Below are 14550 nucleotides of genomic sequence, written 5' to 3' on the forward strand. Positions count from 1 at the left end.
CATCTGTACATCGCGTCCGTGTGTCGTGTCTGTGCATCACGTCCGTGTGTCGCGTATGTACATTGCGTCTGCGTCGGCTGTGTCGCACACACAGAGCAGTTCATAGACGCTGTGTTCGGCGTCGTCTCGTCTGCCGTCTCGTCTGCCGTCTCGTGGGCCGTGAAGATGGGCTCAAGCTCCTTGCGCGGTGGCTCCCATGTTCCGCGGGACGTCCTCTCCGACAGCCCCGCACCGCTACCGCCGCCATCGCTCCGCGCACACCCCACCGCGGCCTCCAGCGCCCAGGTGCCTCGCGGCGTCCGTCATCGCCACCGTTTTTCCCATCGTCGTCAACGTCGGTAGCAGTGCTCTATCCGCTGCTGGGCGACGTTTTCGCCCAGCTCTCGATATCGGTGACGGACTTGAGATGTCATGATCCGTCTCGCGCCGGCACGCGAGATTAATTCATCGCTCCATCTCCCGGGTTGACGAGCTGTCGAGCGAGTACCCCCTCCCCTTTGCCTGTCAATCAGTCGTTGGTCTCAACCACCGGCCATCGTTCTTTCCAGCGACGTGTCCTGCCCCAGCTTCGAGTCTTTAATCTGCGTATGTATCTCATGGCGACCTTGTAATTTACAATGTGCTCCTTTGCCTCCTCTCTCTTCCCTTTCTTCTTTCTCCGTCCATCTCACTCTTTCTGTCACTCTCTCCCAACTCCTCTCCCTCTTGTTGCGTCCCCTCCTCTTCCCTCTGCCTCTCTCGCTGTCCCTCCCTTGTCATCCTTCACCCACGATATTTCCATCTCTCCCATTTTCTCCTCCCCTCTCATTTCCCCCTCTGCGAATCTCTCTCTACCCCTGCACGCATCCTCTCTCTTCTCCTTCACGCCCAGTCCTCTCCTTCTTTATCTCTCTCTCTCCACGTCGTTCCCTCTTCCTCCTCTCTCCTTTTCTCTTCCGCACCGCCTCTCCCTCTCCTCTCTCTAGTCCACAAGGAGACGGAGGCTGCCACAAAGAAGAGACCGAGACCTCCTGCAGTCACCCCCCCATGGTGCGTCTGTCACACAGTCCTCACGCTCGCGTGCGTGCACAAGTACACGTTTGTGTGCGCGTGCGTGCACGGACATATGTGTGCGCATGTACACTTACACATGCGTGTGCATGTACTTATGTGTGCACTTGTTTGTGTGCGCGTGCGTGCACGTACATATGTGTGCGCACGTGCAGATTCCCTCCAGCAGAATGGAGGAGCCAGCCCAGAAGTGGCACCGCCGCCGCAGCGCCGTCGTGCCGGGGACACGGGGCCCCCCACGGAGCGGCCCCCACCGCACGCCACCCCGGGCTCCATGCACGTCTGCCTGGAGAGGCTGCATCTGGAAGCGGACACGCGCGGGCCCCCCAACTCGGTCGACACCAGTGAGTGGAGGGGACCTGGGGGGGGGGGGGGCATCTGTGGGGCGAGGGTGGGTAGGTGAGGGTTTGAGGATGGGGGGGTGTGTGAGTGGCTTTGGTGGATGGTGAGGGCGTGTGGGTGCATGGAGGAGTGGATGGGTGAGCATGCGTTACGTGTGTACCGGTTAATGCACCCTGCTCCAAATCCAACAACTTTAGATAAATTCACAGCCAACATGAGTGGTGATTATCTGAATGGGTCCCTGTGCCTCACGTAGATCGACGCAGCCTCTAATGAGCGCCTGGTGTAGTGATTAATTATTAGCACCCGGGGAGACCAAGGTGGCTGGCACCTCATCGTGCGTGGCGGTGCCAGCCTTCACAGGTGCTGCTACTAACAGCCTGTACGGCTGTGAAGTTAAATGTTGTGATGCTCTTTTGTTCAGGGGCCTATGTGACAATCTCAGACGAGGGGGAGGAGGAGGAAGAGGAGGAAGATAGTGACTGCGATGTGTCCATCACTGGAATCATCCAACCACCTCGGCCCAACGGAGTGTTCAGGTACGGAAGCCGTTTAAACGCGCCCCCCCCCCCTTCCATTACGGATTGCTCCATGCATATTCTTTGGGTCTTTCGGTAAAGTCACGTAGATTGAAAAAAGAAAATAAATATCACGACGTTTCGATCGCAACACAAGCAGTCGTCATCAGGAGAAAACAAGATGACGACCGCTTGTGTTGCGATCGAAACGTCGTGACATTTCTATTCTTTTTTTCTACCCACGTGACTTTACCGAAAGACCCAAAGAATATGAATTCCTGCCGTCACGAAAGCTTCAAGTCAAGGTTTTCACTCCATGCAGTCGCTAGGCGATATCCGCGGAGACGTTCTAAATCGATGTTTTTGTTGAAACGCAGTTTGCTGAGCGCAGGAGGCTCAGAGGGTCAAAGTGTCGAGCGGCCGGAAAACAACCGTCGCTGGCAAAGTCGTGAATGCAGGTAGTCCTCTACTTGCGATGGAGATGCGTTACGACGACCCCATCATAAGTCGAAAATATCGTAAGTCGAAGATGGCCTCGCCTACCCAGGAGTCTTAAAGAATAGTGATAATTTAGCAAAACAGAGCAATTTACAGTAGCGTACTGTATAAGCTATATACTGTATGTATTTATTAATTACAATACTGTATTGCACAGTAAAATGTAAAGTAAAAAACGAGGTAAATTCTCAGCCTACCGATATGAACTGCAATTTAATAGAAAGTTTTTTTCAGGAAACAATCCTATCTGCTATTAAAACTTTTAACATGCATTGAACGTATCGTATCGTGGTAACCCGACCGCTGATGAGAGTGAAGCATCACACAAAGCGGGAGATGCGTATATTACATCCCAGCAGCGTCCCAACGTACAGCATCATACCTCGTACGCTGCTGCCTTTGCCTGCCGCGCGAAATTTACAATATTTTACAATTTTGTCGTATCGCCATCGCAAGATCGAAATATCGTAAGTCGGACCATCGTAACTCGGGAACTATCTGTAATCGATGAGTGTTATTAACGCCTTTCTCGAATTGAGCGAGGTAATTGCCGTGAGAGTTTGGGGGTGGGGGGTTAAAGAGCCGGTGAGAGGCAGTTACAGAGTGGAGCAGTGCGAGGGAATTAGCAGAAAGGATAGCGAAGTCACCTGCAGTGAGGTGAGTGGGTGAGTTGGTTGGTGAGCAGGTGAGTGAGTAGGTGGGTGCGTGAGTGAGCGAACGAGTGAGTGAGTGAGTAGGTGTGTGGGTGAGATATTCAGTGAGCGTGTGAGTGAGTGAGTAGGTGAGTGAGGCGTTATGACCTGCAGTGTGGTGAGTGGGTGAGTGAGTTGGTTGGTGAGCAGGTGAGTGAGTAGGTGTGTGGGTGAGTTAGTGAGTGAGCGTGTGAGTGAGTGAGTAGGTGAGTAAGTCGTGACCGGCAGTGTGGTGAGTGAGTTGGTTGGTGAGCAGGTGAGTGAGCACGTGGTTGAGTGAGCGAGCAGGTGAGTGAGTGAGTAGGTGTGTGAGTGAGTTAGTGAGTGTGTGAGGGAGTGAGTAGGTGAGTGAGTCGTTGTGACCTGCAGTGTGGTGGTGGTGGTTGAACACGGAGTGCAGGATTATGATGAAACAGTCGTAAGTCTGCTAAGACCGAGCCCCCTGCCATGGGAATGTGGAACTTCCCGCCGGTGGCTCAGGTCCGGGCCGAAGTTTCTCGAGCCGGCAGACTTGTCGCTCGGCAGTGACGCGAGGTCGCTGGCGTGGCGCTTGCAGGGAGGGGTACGGGGCCACAGACACGCCTCAGCGTGAGGAGCGCCTGGGCTTCTTTGGTGCCGCCCCCCGTGGCCGTCAGCTCCGAGTCGGCGCCAGTGCGGCGGACGGGCGGAGTGGCGAATTTCCGAAGCTCACCAAGGCACGCGCCGCGTCTGTGTGCGTGCGTGCGTGGTGGGTGTCTGTATTGCTACGTATGTGTGGATGTCTTTGTGTGTCTCTCTGTATGTATCCATGTGTGTTGCTCTGTGTGTCTCTTTGTCTTTGCGTCTCTGTGCATGTCTGTGTGCATTCGTCTCCACGTGTGTGTGTGTGTGTCTGTGCGAGCATTTCCACTTGCGTGCGTCTGTGTGTGTGCGTCTGTGTGTGTGCGTCTGTGTGTGTGCGTCTGTGTGTGTGCGTCTCCACGTGTGTGTGTGTGTGTCTGTGTGCGAGCATTTCCACTTGCGTGCGTCTGTGTGTGTGCGTCTGTGTGTGTGCGTCTCCACGTGTGTGTGTGTGTGTCTGTGTGCGAGCATTTCCACTTGCGTGCGTCTGTGTGTGTGCATCTCCACGTGTGTGTGTGTCCGTTTGCGGTGGCGTAGTGGTTAGCGCGCTGCGCTATGAACCTGGTGACTCGGGTTCGATTCCCGCTCACGGCCAACACCAGTGACGATTATCTGAACCGGTCCTGGGCCTCCCCTAGGTCGACTCAGCCTCAAATGAGTACCTGGTGCGGTATAAAAACATCACCACTTGGGAGACGAAGGCGGTCGGGCGTGGTGCTGGCCACCCACCCCCTCGTGTACCATTCCGGCCTTCATAGGTGCTCATTAACAGCACTTGCCCCAACAGTCTGTTAAGGCTATACAAGGAATCTTTGTTTTATCTTTGTCTCTGTGTGTCTCGGTGTGTGTGTCTGTTGTTTGTGCGTCTCCACGTGCGTGCGTGCCTGTTTGTGTGTCTGTGTGCGAGCATTTCCACTTGCGTGCGTCTGTGTGTGTGTGTGTGTGCGTGCGGTGCAGGAGATGGTGTTGGCTGTGACCGAGGCGTCGCGCGGGGATGACCCCGATGAGGTCGTGTCGCGACACGGCCTCCACTGCGTCACGCGGCAAGATCTGAACACGCTGAGCGGAATCTCGTGGCTCAATGACAAGGTGCACGCACGCGCGCACACACGACAGACAAAGGTCCCCCGTAGAGCCTACACAGGCCGTCGGGGCAAGTGCTGCGAATGGCCAACACGGAGCATGAGGGGGGGGGGGTGGTTGATGTTTGCACACAGCACCGGGCACTAATTTAAGGCCGAGTTGACCTAGGGGAGGCCCAGGGCCAGATCAGATATTCGTCACCAATGTTGGCCGTGAGCGGGAATCGAACTCAGTTCGCCTGGTTCGTAGCGCAGTACGCTAAACGCTTCACTTCCCTGCACACACGCGCGCACACAACAGTATGGCATTTGCCACTAATTGACGGTAACGGGCTAGGTGCACCTTGAGGCCAAGTGAAGTATCGCAGGCTTATTGACAGACCCAGGTGCCATGGGTTGACTGGCTGAGATGACTGACAGATGCACCACCTGTGCCCGATTCGGAGTCAGAACTCTGCTGCCAAACTGGAGCGGGTCACGAGCACACTGCCCAAATGCGTGGTCGTCCTCTACTCTGTCCACAACTCTGCTCCACTGCGTACCCTCTCCCCGTGTCTCCCTCCTCCCTTGCGTGTCCAAATCCACGCTCCGTCGCTTGCCTCCCGGTCCATCCGCCCGCCCGCGCATCCGCAGGTCATCGACTTCTACATGAGCCTCTTGTCGGAGAGCGGGAGCAGCGGCGGTGCCGTTGGCAACGGTGTCGCGGGCGGCGCCGCGCCCATCTACGCCTTCACCACGTTCTTCTACACGCGCCTGCAGGAGGGCGGCCCCGCGGCCGTGCGTCGCTGGACCAAGCGCGTCGACCTGTTTGCCTGTCGCATCCTGCTGGTGCCTGTGCACCATGGGACGCACTGGTGTCTTGTTGTAAGCGGCCTCCACCTCATCCCCCTCACCCCCCCTCACTCCCCCTTCTCCCCCCTCTTCATCCCCCTCCTCCTCCCCCTCCCCCTCCTCCTCCCCCTCCTCTTCCCCCTCATCCCCCCTCCTCCTTTCTCCTTCCCTCCTCTCATCCCCCCTCCTCCCCTTCCTCCCCCTCATCCGCCCACCTCACCCCCCTCCTCCCACTCATCCCCCCTCCCCCCCTTCCACCCCCCTCATCCCCCTCCTCCCCCTCATCCCTCCTCCTGCCCCTCATCTCTCCTCCTGCCCCTTCTCCCATCCTCCTGCCCATTGCGCTACACTTGGCACAGCACCAACTCTCCACTACAACTGAACAACCATGTTGATTTTGCCAGGTTGCACGGCCCGCTGAGCTACGTAGCTCTCTTTCAGCAGCAACCTGGCCATCACAGATGGTAGCCACAACCAAGTGGGCTCATCATCGTCGTCGCGTGCAAATTCATAGCAGCAGCCAAATCCTCCAGACGCGCTTTTAACATTCGTCGCACGTAACCCTGCGATGGCGGCCGTGGTGCGCGAGCACGTTTCGGGCGACGACCCTTCTTCAGAGCGCACGCGTGTGCGGGAGACAACGGCGGTCACGTGCGGCGTTGGCCACCCCTCCCCTCCGTAGGCGCGCTCTCCCGGCCTTCACGGTTGCTCGCTGATGGCGCTTTCCTCAGCGGTCTGTTCAAGGGTACCCACGGGGGATCTTTGTCTCTTTGTGGCTGCAGTCGTGTGTGTGCGTGTTGCGTCTTGGCTGTAGGTGATTGACATCTGCAAGAAGCGCATCACCTACTTCGACCCCCTGGGCTCCAGCAACAATGCAGCATGCCGAAACCTCCTGTAAGATGCGTCACAACAACGCAGCACAACAACAACAACGCAGCACAACAACAACGCACACACGGCTAGAGCGACGCAGTGAACTTACACAGCAGCGCAACACCGCAGCGACGCAGTGTTGCAACACGGACACAATTGAGGTTACAAAGCGGAGCAACGGCACGACGCAGCAATAAGTTCACAGCAGTAAGGCAACCTGACCGCAGCACAATGTGGCACAACCACAGCAACAACCACAACAACCACAGCAACCACAACAACCACAACAACCACACACCTGAATAGCCCAACATGGAAAATGACACCACCGCAGCACGACCTGACAACACCCCGCTACAGCACAACCGTATTACCCGCCACAACGATGCCTGCCGAGTTCTCATGCGCGCATGGGTTCATCGTTATAATTGTAATAACAACTTGACGGAGGATACAATGCTGCTGCTCCTGCTGCTCCTCCTCCTCCTGCTGTTGCTGCCGCTCCTGCCGCTGGCGCTGCTGCCACCGCGTCGGTGATTGGACGCGTGCAGGCGCTACCTGTGCGAGGAGAGCGAGGCGAAGCGGGGGCGGCCGCTGGCTTCCCGGGACTGGGCGCTGCGGGGCTGCATGGCGCCCGGGCTGCTGGCGTTGCCGCGGCAGAGTGGCAGCAACGACTGCGGCGTGTTCGTGTGCCAGTTCGCACGCAGCACCGCGCTCGGCCTCGAGCCCGACTTCGGGCAGGTGAGCGAGGGAGGCCGTCGCGTGACCCCCGCCTGGGTTGGGCGGGTTGTGAGCGGGTGAGTAGAGCGGGTGAGTAGAGCGGGTGAGGGAGCGTGGCTCCGGGTGGGCGAGTGTCACGGGAACTCGGGTGAGCGGGAGTCGTGGGGTACCAGGGCAGGTGAGCGAGGGAGGCCGTGCGTGACCCACGGGGGCGGGTTGAGTGGATGAGTAGAGTGGGCGAGTGAGGGTCGGGTGGCTCCGGGTGGGTGAGTGAGTGTCACGGGACTCGGGTGAGCGAGAGTGCATGACTGAGTCCCATGACCTGGGCGGTAAGTGCGCTTATGGGTGAGTGTCGCATGACCCAGGTACCCGGGTGGGTAAGTGAGAGTCGCATGACCTGGGCGGGTGTCACGTGACCCTGTGTCACCTGGGAGTTGTGGACGTGGAGGCGGTAGTGGCGTCGTTCACCTCGTCCGATTGTCGTCCTCGGCACTGCCGGTGCCTCGTGCGTACTCGTGCCTCTCTACGTTTGTCTGTCTGTGTTCGTGTGCCGTGCCGGCCTACACAGGGGCTACTCGCTCATAGCACTCGCCCCAAGTGCGGTGGTTAGCGCGCTGCACTACGGAGCCGGCGATCCAAATTCGATTCGCACTCCAGGCCAAGACCAGTGATGATTATCTGAACTGGTCCTGGGCCTCCCCTCGGTCGATTCAGTATTAATTGAGTACCTGGTGCGATATGCAAATATCACTACTGGGAAGACAAAGGCTGCCAGGGACTGCTGGCCACACAGCCCCTTGGTCTTCACAGGTGCTCGCCACAACAGCACTTGCTCCCAACAGTCTGTTACGGCTATACGGGGGAAGCTTTGTGCGTTATCTGTACGTGTGCGCGTGTGTGCCAATTTGTGTGGAACAGCAGCACATGGTGTACTTCCGATGGCGCATGGCCTGGGAGATCCTGCACGCGCGGCTCCTGTGAGGAGCGGTGGCGGCGATGGCGGCCGGTGGAGGTGGCGGCCGTTTCGGCAGGATGGAGCGAAATGGAGCGCGGAGACGGGGAGGGTCGTCGAGCAGACGGGGACGTTGCGTCGACGATCGGCAACATTTAATTGCGTGACGTTACATTTCTGGAATGGATTTTCAGAAATTTTTCACGGACAGCTCGCAGTCGCGCCAACGTTGGCAAGTAGTGGTGGGAACCGCTGGAACCGACGTTGAGGCAACGTTGAGGTTCAGGCTTCCGCGTTTACTGGGGCAGAACGGCCGCTCGCTCAGCGGACGTCCCGTTGCGCGACGCCGTGTGCTCGGAGCTCGCGATGCGGAGACTTGGTCGAGCGCGCGTGGCCAGGAGGCGCCACCGTCAGCTCGGCCGCGCCGAGGCTGCAACAGAAGAGACACCGAGGCCGGGAGAGAGAGACCCGGAAACAAGGAGACGCAGTTCGAGAGAGAAGCCTTCGCGACGAGCGGTGAACGCACTGCCGCTCGACCGTGCGGATGAAGGAGGGAGATGTATTCGAGATGGAGGGACGATGAGGATGAGAGACTGGGATGGACACGAAGTGAGAGGACGGGAGGCTTGCAGAGAGGCTGTGAGCGACCAGCAGGCACGTGAAGATGGGGGCGGTGGCGGTGGCGGTGCAGGCAGTGGGGAATGAAGTGAGGTGACAGGAGGGAGGCGAGAAGGAAGATGAGGTTTAAAGGAGGGACAGGGGTGGTGACGGCCACCTCAGCCGACAAAGCAGTGTTTTCTTTTGCGCGAGGAGTTTGCCAAAGGCTTCCAATTCTTCTGGATTACGCCACTCGACTGCTGTAACTTAGACGTACGCAGGGTGTCGTGCTCGGGACGAGTTTCGGATTTGAAAATTTGCTAAGTTTTGCGAATTATAAGGACCGCCTCATTTCTTGTGGGAATTTCGTGTTTAATTCTGCACTTCGTATTTAAACGCCCCAGTGCCAATTTCCGGACTCGGTTCGATTTATAACTTGGTTCGATTTATAAATTATATTTTTCGGAGTACGCATCGCCGCCGCGTGTTACAGGCATGTACCATGCGTGTGCATATAATACACACACGAATTTGGACACGGGAGCGTGCGGTGTTTCTTTTTGTTGTTGGTACGGAACAACCCCTTTGTTTTATTAATTTACATCGGAATGTAAAAGTGCAGATCGAGTCTCTCGGACCACTTTACAAGAGGGACGCCGCTCTGGTCGCTGTGGCCTGAAAGGTTGCAGCACAAACTCGGGCAAACCTCCTGCTGCACTCCCGCACACGAAGTCGCCTCGCCACGCTGCGCGATGCTGCCTTGCGGGATCCCAATTTCCAATTTCTCATTGTGGCGATTTGTTGGTGTCGTCGTCGTCATCATCCGACCGCTTTTTTTTGCACGTGAAGAGGTGACCGGCGAGTGGCTCGGAGGTCAGGGATACCGGGCCGGCATCGCCGATATTCCTGGCTTCCAATCCGGCTTCAGCCGCAGCCTGTGATTGATGAACCGTTCCTCTCCAGCTCATCCTGGTCACCAACTGCCCGGAGGAGGAGGAGCCACAGACTCGCACAGACGCCCCGTGGAACTTCACTGCCAGTGTCCCACCGACTGACCTGAGGTTCATCTTCTTGGTTCTTTCGGTAAAGTCACGTAGAATGGAAATAATAAAATAATAAAATAAAACATCAAATAAATCTCACGGGCATAAGTAGTACTAATCACATACCTGCATTTCCCATAAATATGCTAAATTCCTCTTGATATGCAAATTCTTTTGTCAAGGCGCCCTTCCCCCCCTTCCAACCCAGCTTAAATATACGCTCCAAGCGTGGTGGTGTTTCATTCAGACGCTGTCTCCCCGACAGACCTGTCTTCACCTGAGGACGGCTGTTTGCGTTGTGGCCGAAACTTCGTGAGAATTATTTAATGTTTTATTTTATTATTTCCATTCTACGTGATTTTACCGAAAGAACCAAGAAGATGAACCCCTGCAGTCACGAAAGCTTTAAATCGAAATTTGACCTGAGGTAGTGCACCCGAAGATCTTGGGTCGTACCCTGAGACCAGATGCATCTCCGGAGTGCCTTCCAACACGCGCAGGGTACGGTGGTATTCAACATCAAAGATTTGGGCCGAGGGCAAGTGACAACTTGCATTTTATTTTCATTTAAAAGTTTAGTTAAAAACAAAACATCAACACTGCCAGAAATGCATCCATTGTTACAAAAACAACATTGTGCTCCCAAAGTTCACGCGGCCGAGCGCGAGTATGCTCGCACATTGGAGAGCAGCGGTGGAGTGGTTGGCGCACCGCGCTACTAACCCGACCACCAGACTTTGATTCCCGCTCGCGACAAGAAGGTTGCGAATGTTTGAAGCGGTCCCTGGGCCTCCCCTTGGTCGACGACTCGGCTCCGCATGAGCACCCGTTGCGGCGTGGAAATGTAAACAGCACTGGGGAGACAAAGGTGGCCGGGCGTGGTGTTGCCCCCCCCCCCCCCCCGTGTGCCGTGCCGGCCTTCGTAGGTGCAACTCGCGAACAGCACTTGGCCCAACAGCCTGTTCAAGGCTACACGGGGCATCTTTGTGTGCACCTGTACACGTACTGGCCTTGTGTCAATCCACTGCTGGATGACTGCATGAGGGTCGTTGAGGTGTGGAGCGGCGGGGGTGAGGGCTGTGGGCAGGGGGTGGGGGGGGTTATCCGACCAAACTTCACAGAGTCGGCGCAGTGTATGCCGGTGAAGGCGTTGTGGGGGGGGGGGGAGGTGACCAGGTGACGTGGTGAGAGAGAAGGCGCTGCAGCCGCCTCTTGATTCGGGGGCGACGCCAGAACCGCTTCGCCCGGCGTCGTCTGGGACTCGACGGACCCACGACGCGTGGGGGGAGGAGAGCTCGGGCCCTTGGCGACCGCCCGGCAGTGCCGGTGACGTCGTGACACCTCCAGCGGGGACGTCGTTTCGTGCCTCCGGTTTGGGTGAGAGACCCAAACCGATCGGCGCACTTGCCCGTGACGTCGACGGCTCCCGTCTCATCGTTCCGTGTGGAGGGCTGCGGCGTGACGCCCGCACGACGTTGTGACCGCCGAACAGAAGAACCGGTTGTGACTCGTAATATTGGTCGAGAAAGCCGACGCGTAAAAAATCATTATCGTTATTACACCTCGCCCCATGTTTTGAAGACTGCAGCCGGTCTGCAAGGAGCGGGCATCGGTCTGCCAGCAGGGTGGGACGGGGCTAAGTGGCTCATCCATGACGAGTAACTTGCAAGCGATTTGGCAAATGCAGGATCTTCACGGTTAATACGCGCACCCCGCGTGATTAACCGCGGCGGCCTCTCGGTTCCGGACCGCCGACCTCGCGAACCCTCCGCAGCAGCGGGCGGACGACGCCAAACGGCGCTCAACCCGAACATTCCGAAATCCGCCGCCGTTCCGCGAACGGACGGCGAAGCCCGGCTGCTGCGGCTGCTGCGGCTGCTGCGGCTACGTTGTTGTCGTTGTTCTCGCTCACGAGGCTGCCGAGCCGCCGGTCGTGCCGGAAGGTTCCAGGGCTCGCGGACAGCGGGAAAACTTCGGCGACGTCACCGCCCGCCGCCGTGTCCACCGTGCCCGCCGCCGCCGTGTCCGCCACCGCCGCCGTGTCCACCGTGGCGATTGCCCCCGGCGGTGGAATGCGGTGGCGTGCGCTCCGTGCCGTCGAGCATCTCGCGGATGAGCGGCGGCAAGGAGCCGGGGATCTCGGTGGTGAGGGTGAGGACTCGCTCGGCGCCTGTGGGGTGGCGGGGGGGAAGGAGGGGGGGGGGAAGGGATGGATCGACGTGGGGGAATCGCGAGTTTTACGACAATCTTCACCGCCGCGTGAAGCGCGTTGAGCTGCTGGGATCTCGCCGGTGAGGCGCGGCAGCTGCTCTCGGGCCTCGTCTGCACCAGCGGTCTCGAGAGAAGTGCAATTGTGCCCCCCCCCGCCCTCGAATTCTGTCTTACAGACCGCCAAGGAAATAAGTGGAGTCGAACCTGGCGGCCAACGTGTACCCAGTGCGTAGCCACGTCGCCGCAAGTCGACTTGTAACGCCGCAGCCACACGGCATCCGCTCGCCGCTCTCGCGGACTCGAGGCGAGAACGACTCGCGGGGCGCCCACAGCGACCCAAGACGAACCCCGGCGCCGGCGATCGCCCAAAGCGTCCGCGCTCCTCCGCGCGGCATCGCGCGTCGGCGGCGCCCGCGTCACCCGCGGCGCCGGCCGCGGTCGAACTCTTACCCTTGGCGCCGATGCCGCGCAGGTCGGTGACGGCCATGAGGATGCGCGCGAAGGCCCGGGGCTGCGCCGGGCGTCTCCGCCGCCCCGCGTGTCGCTCCAGCGCCGCCAGCAGCGGCTCCTGCAGGCGCTCGACGCGCGCCGCCTCCTCCAGCCCCTCGCGGTCTGCGGCCGCCGAGTCCGGGGCAGACGGGTTAGCGATGGGCGATGGGCGACTCGCTGTACCCCACGCCCTCTCAACCCCCCTCCCAACCCCCCACTACTGGGCCGGCCTCTCGAGCTCCTTGGTGGTCACTCATCTATCGCCCGCTCGGCTTGCAACCCTAGCGGCGCGCCGTCTGTCGCCGGACCGCCGTGGCCCTCGCGGCCCTCGCGGCCCTCGCGGGCCTCGCGGCCCTCGCGGCCCTCGCGCCCCTCGGCCCCGCGGCCCTCGCGGCCCTCGCGGCCCTCGCGGGCCTCGCGGCCCTCGCGGCCCTCGCGGCCCTCGCGGCCGTCGCGACCCTCGCGACCCTCGCGGCCCTCGCGGCCCTCGCGGCCCTCGCGGCCCTCGCGACCCTCGCGGGCCTCGCGACCCTCGCGACCCTCGCGGCCCTCGCGGCCCTCGCGGCCCTCGCGGCCCTCGCGGCCCTCGCGGCCCTCGCGGCCCTCGCGGCCCTCGCGGCCCTCGCGGCCCTCGCGGCCCTCGCGGCCCTCGCGGCCCTCGCGGGCCTCGCGGGCCTCGCGGGCCTCGCGGGCCTCGCGACCCTCGCTATCGCGGCCCCCACCACCGGCACGGCCCTCGCCACCCTCGCCATCGCTGCCCCCCGCGACCCCCCCCCCCCCCGCGGCGAGCCTCACCGCCGCACACGAGGCAGACGGCGCTGAGCAGCGCGGCCTCGGCGTCGTCCAGCGCCAGCGCGTGGAGCCGCCCGGCGAAGGCGAAAACGTCGTCGGTGAGCGGCCCGCCCAGCGCCGCGCTGCCCATCTGCGTGCGCGTGAGCGTGAGGCCGTCCGAGAAGGTCACCGTGTCCCGCGCCGGAGTGTAGCGCGTGCACATGCGCAGGATCTGTGGGGTGCCGGTGGGGGGGTCAAGGGGTCGAAGAGGTGAGGTTGGGGTCGGGGCAGCAGCGGCGGCTTTTGGCTCGGCCGTCAAACGAAGGCGGTGGTCACGGCGTCGCGCGGCGCTTTCAGGTGCGCTTCCGCGCCCGTCTGGAACGCTCTTCCCGCACTTTTAAATAATCTAGATTGAGAAACTAATCTCTTTTGAACTGCTTGTTGTTGTGTTTAGTTTCTTGTCCTTCGACCCCGGCCCGCACCTCCGATGAGCACGGTGGGCTACGTGCAGGGTGGTGCGAAAGAAGTTGAACTCCGTTCAGAGCAGCTGTTGCCACAAAAAGACGTGGGTCAAGGAAGATGTTTTTCGGAGAGGGGCACGGGGGCAGTGGCGGATCCCAGGAGGTGGTGGTGGAGATGATGGGGGCAGTAACCCCCGCCTCACCCTCCCCCCCTTGAGCCCCCTTTCTTGATACCCACAGTATTGGTATTTTGTCGATATTTACCGAACATTGTTGATTTTTTTTGGGTTAATGCAAGGCCCGATTTTTTGTTTTAAACCTTGAAATTCTGGGACTACTCGCCCCACGCTCACCCTCCCCCCACCCTGGGAGGTTTCTTTCTGCATCCGCCTCTGGCTCGTGAATGCCGGCTGCGGCACGGACACCGTGCAGGAGGAATGTGGAACGCTGCGAGGCAACGTTGGCGACGCGCCCACAGAACGCAGCGACACGCTCCGGGAATCCTGGGGCCTTGCATGCTCCGCAATAGGCCGCAGGCGAGGTCACACGTGACGTCTTCGTGTATTGTGGCAAGGGGGGGGTCACACGTGACGTCTCCATGGGGTTACTTGGGGAGTGGGAGGGGTGGGGAGCATCAGCGGTCCCCGGCACGTGCAGCGAAACGTCGGACATCGTGCCAAACAACGCGCGGTACGAACACTGGTCGGACGGCTATAGCCAAGTCGGCCTGACTGACCAACTGATTTGTTAACTCGCTGACTGACTCGCTGATTGATCGACCGACCGAGTCGTCGGCAAACCGATTGGTTGCCTGGCCAGC

General features: G+C 59.7%; 2 protein-coding genes across 4 annotated transcripts in view; one reads left to right on the top strand and one right to left on the bottom strand.

The window, feature by feature from the left end:
• Positions 1 to 49: 49 nt before the first annotated feature.
• On the top strand, positions 50 to 9369 carry LOC133358299 (sentrin-specific protease 1-like). Of its 3 annotated transcripts, none has more exons than XM_061576552.1 (11): positions 50 to 285; positions 966 to 1029; positions 1206 to 1394; positions 1817 to 1931; positions 2288 to 2368; positions 3657 to 3795; positions 4658 to 4789; positions 5416 to 5646; positions 6428 to 6507; positions 7038 to 7227; positions 8128 to 9369. In XM_061576552.1, the coding sequence occupies exons 1-11, from the start codon at positions 166 to 168 to the stop codon at positions 8185 to 8187; spliced, it is 1401 nt and encodes a 466-aa protein (XP_061432536.1). In that variant the 5' UTR covers positions 50 to 165; the 3' UTR covers positions 8188 to 9369. The 3 variants fall into 3 exon arrangements, with proteins under 3 accessions (XP_061432536.1, XP_061432535.1, XP_061432537.1); XM_061576551.1 differs by having other exon boundaries at positions 52 to 285; positions 8125 to 9366; XM_061576553.1 differs by lacking the exon at positions 2288 to 2368 and having other exon boundaries at positions 54 to 285; positions 8125 to 9362.
• Positions 9370 to 10442: 1073 nt separating this feature from the next.
• The window catches only part of LOC133358281 (retinoic acid receptor alpha-B-like), a 6608-nt gene continuing 2500 nt past the window's right edge, over positions 10443 to 14550 (bottom strand). Inside the window, exons 2-4 of the mRNA XM_061576518.1 lie at positions 13294 to 13501; positions 12460 to 12621; positions 10443 to 11968 (exon numbers count right to left, since the gene is read on the bottom strand). Coding sequence (XP_061432502.1) covers positions 11781 to 11968; positions 12460 to 12621; positions 13294 to 13501 — 558 coding nt within the window. The 3' untranslated portion in view covers positions 10443 to 11780. The remainder of the gene's footprint in view (positions 11969 to 12459; positions 12622 to 13293; positions 13502 to 14550) is intronic.

The sequence above is a fragment of the Lethenteron reissneri genome, chromosome 61, assembly GCF_015708825.2.
Source record: "Lethenteron reissneri isolate LAM-NWPU_2019-01 chromosome 61, ASM1570882v1, whole genome shotgun sequence".
NCBI classification, from domain to species: Eukaryota; Metazoa; Chordata; class Hyperoartia; order Petromyzontiformes; family Petromyzontidae; genus Lethenteron; species Lethenteron reissneri.

Excerpts from the sequence above, each read along its gene's own strand:
- LOC133358299 (XM_061576551.1), top strand. The coding sequence starts at position 166 with ATGGGCTCAAGCTCCTTGCGCGGTGGCTCCCATGTTCCGCGGGACGTC. Across the intron at positions 1,932-2,287 it reads CGGCCCAACGGAGTGTTCAG|TTTGCTGAGCGCAGGAGGCT; the intron begins GTACGGAAGCCG and ends GTTGAAACGCAG. Across the intron at positions 4,790-5,415 it reads TCTCGTGGCTCAATGACAAG|GTCATCGACTTCTACATGAG; the intron begins GTGCACGCACGC and ends GCGCATCCGCAG.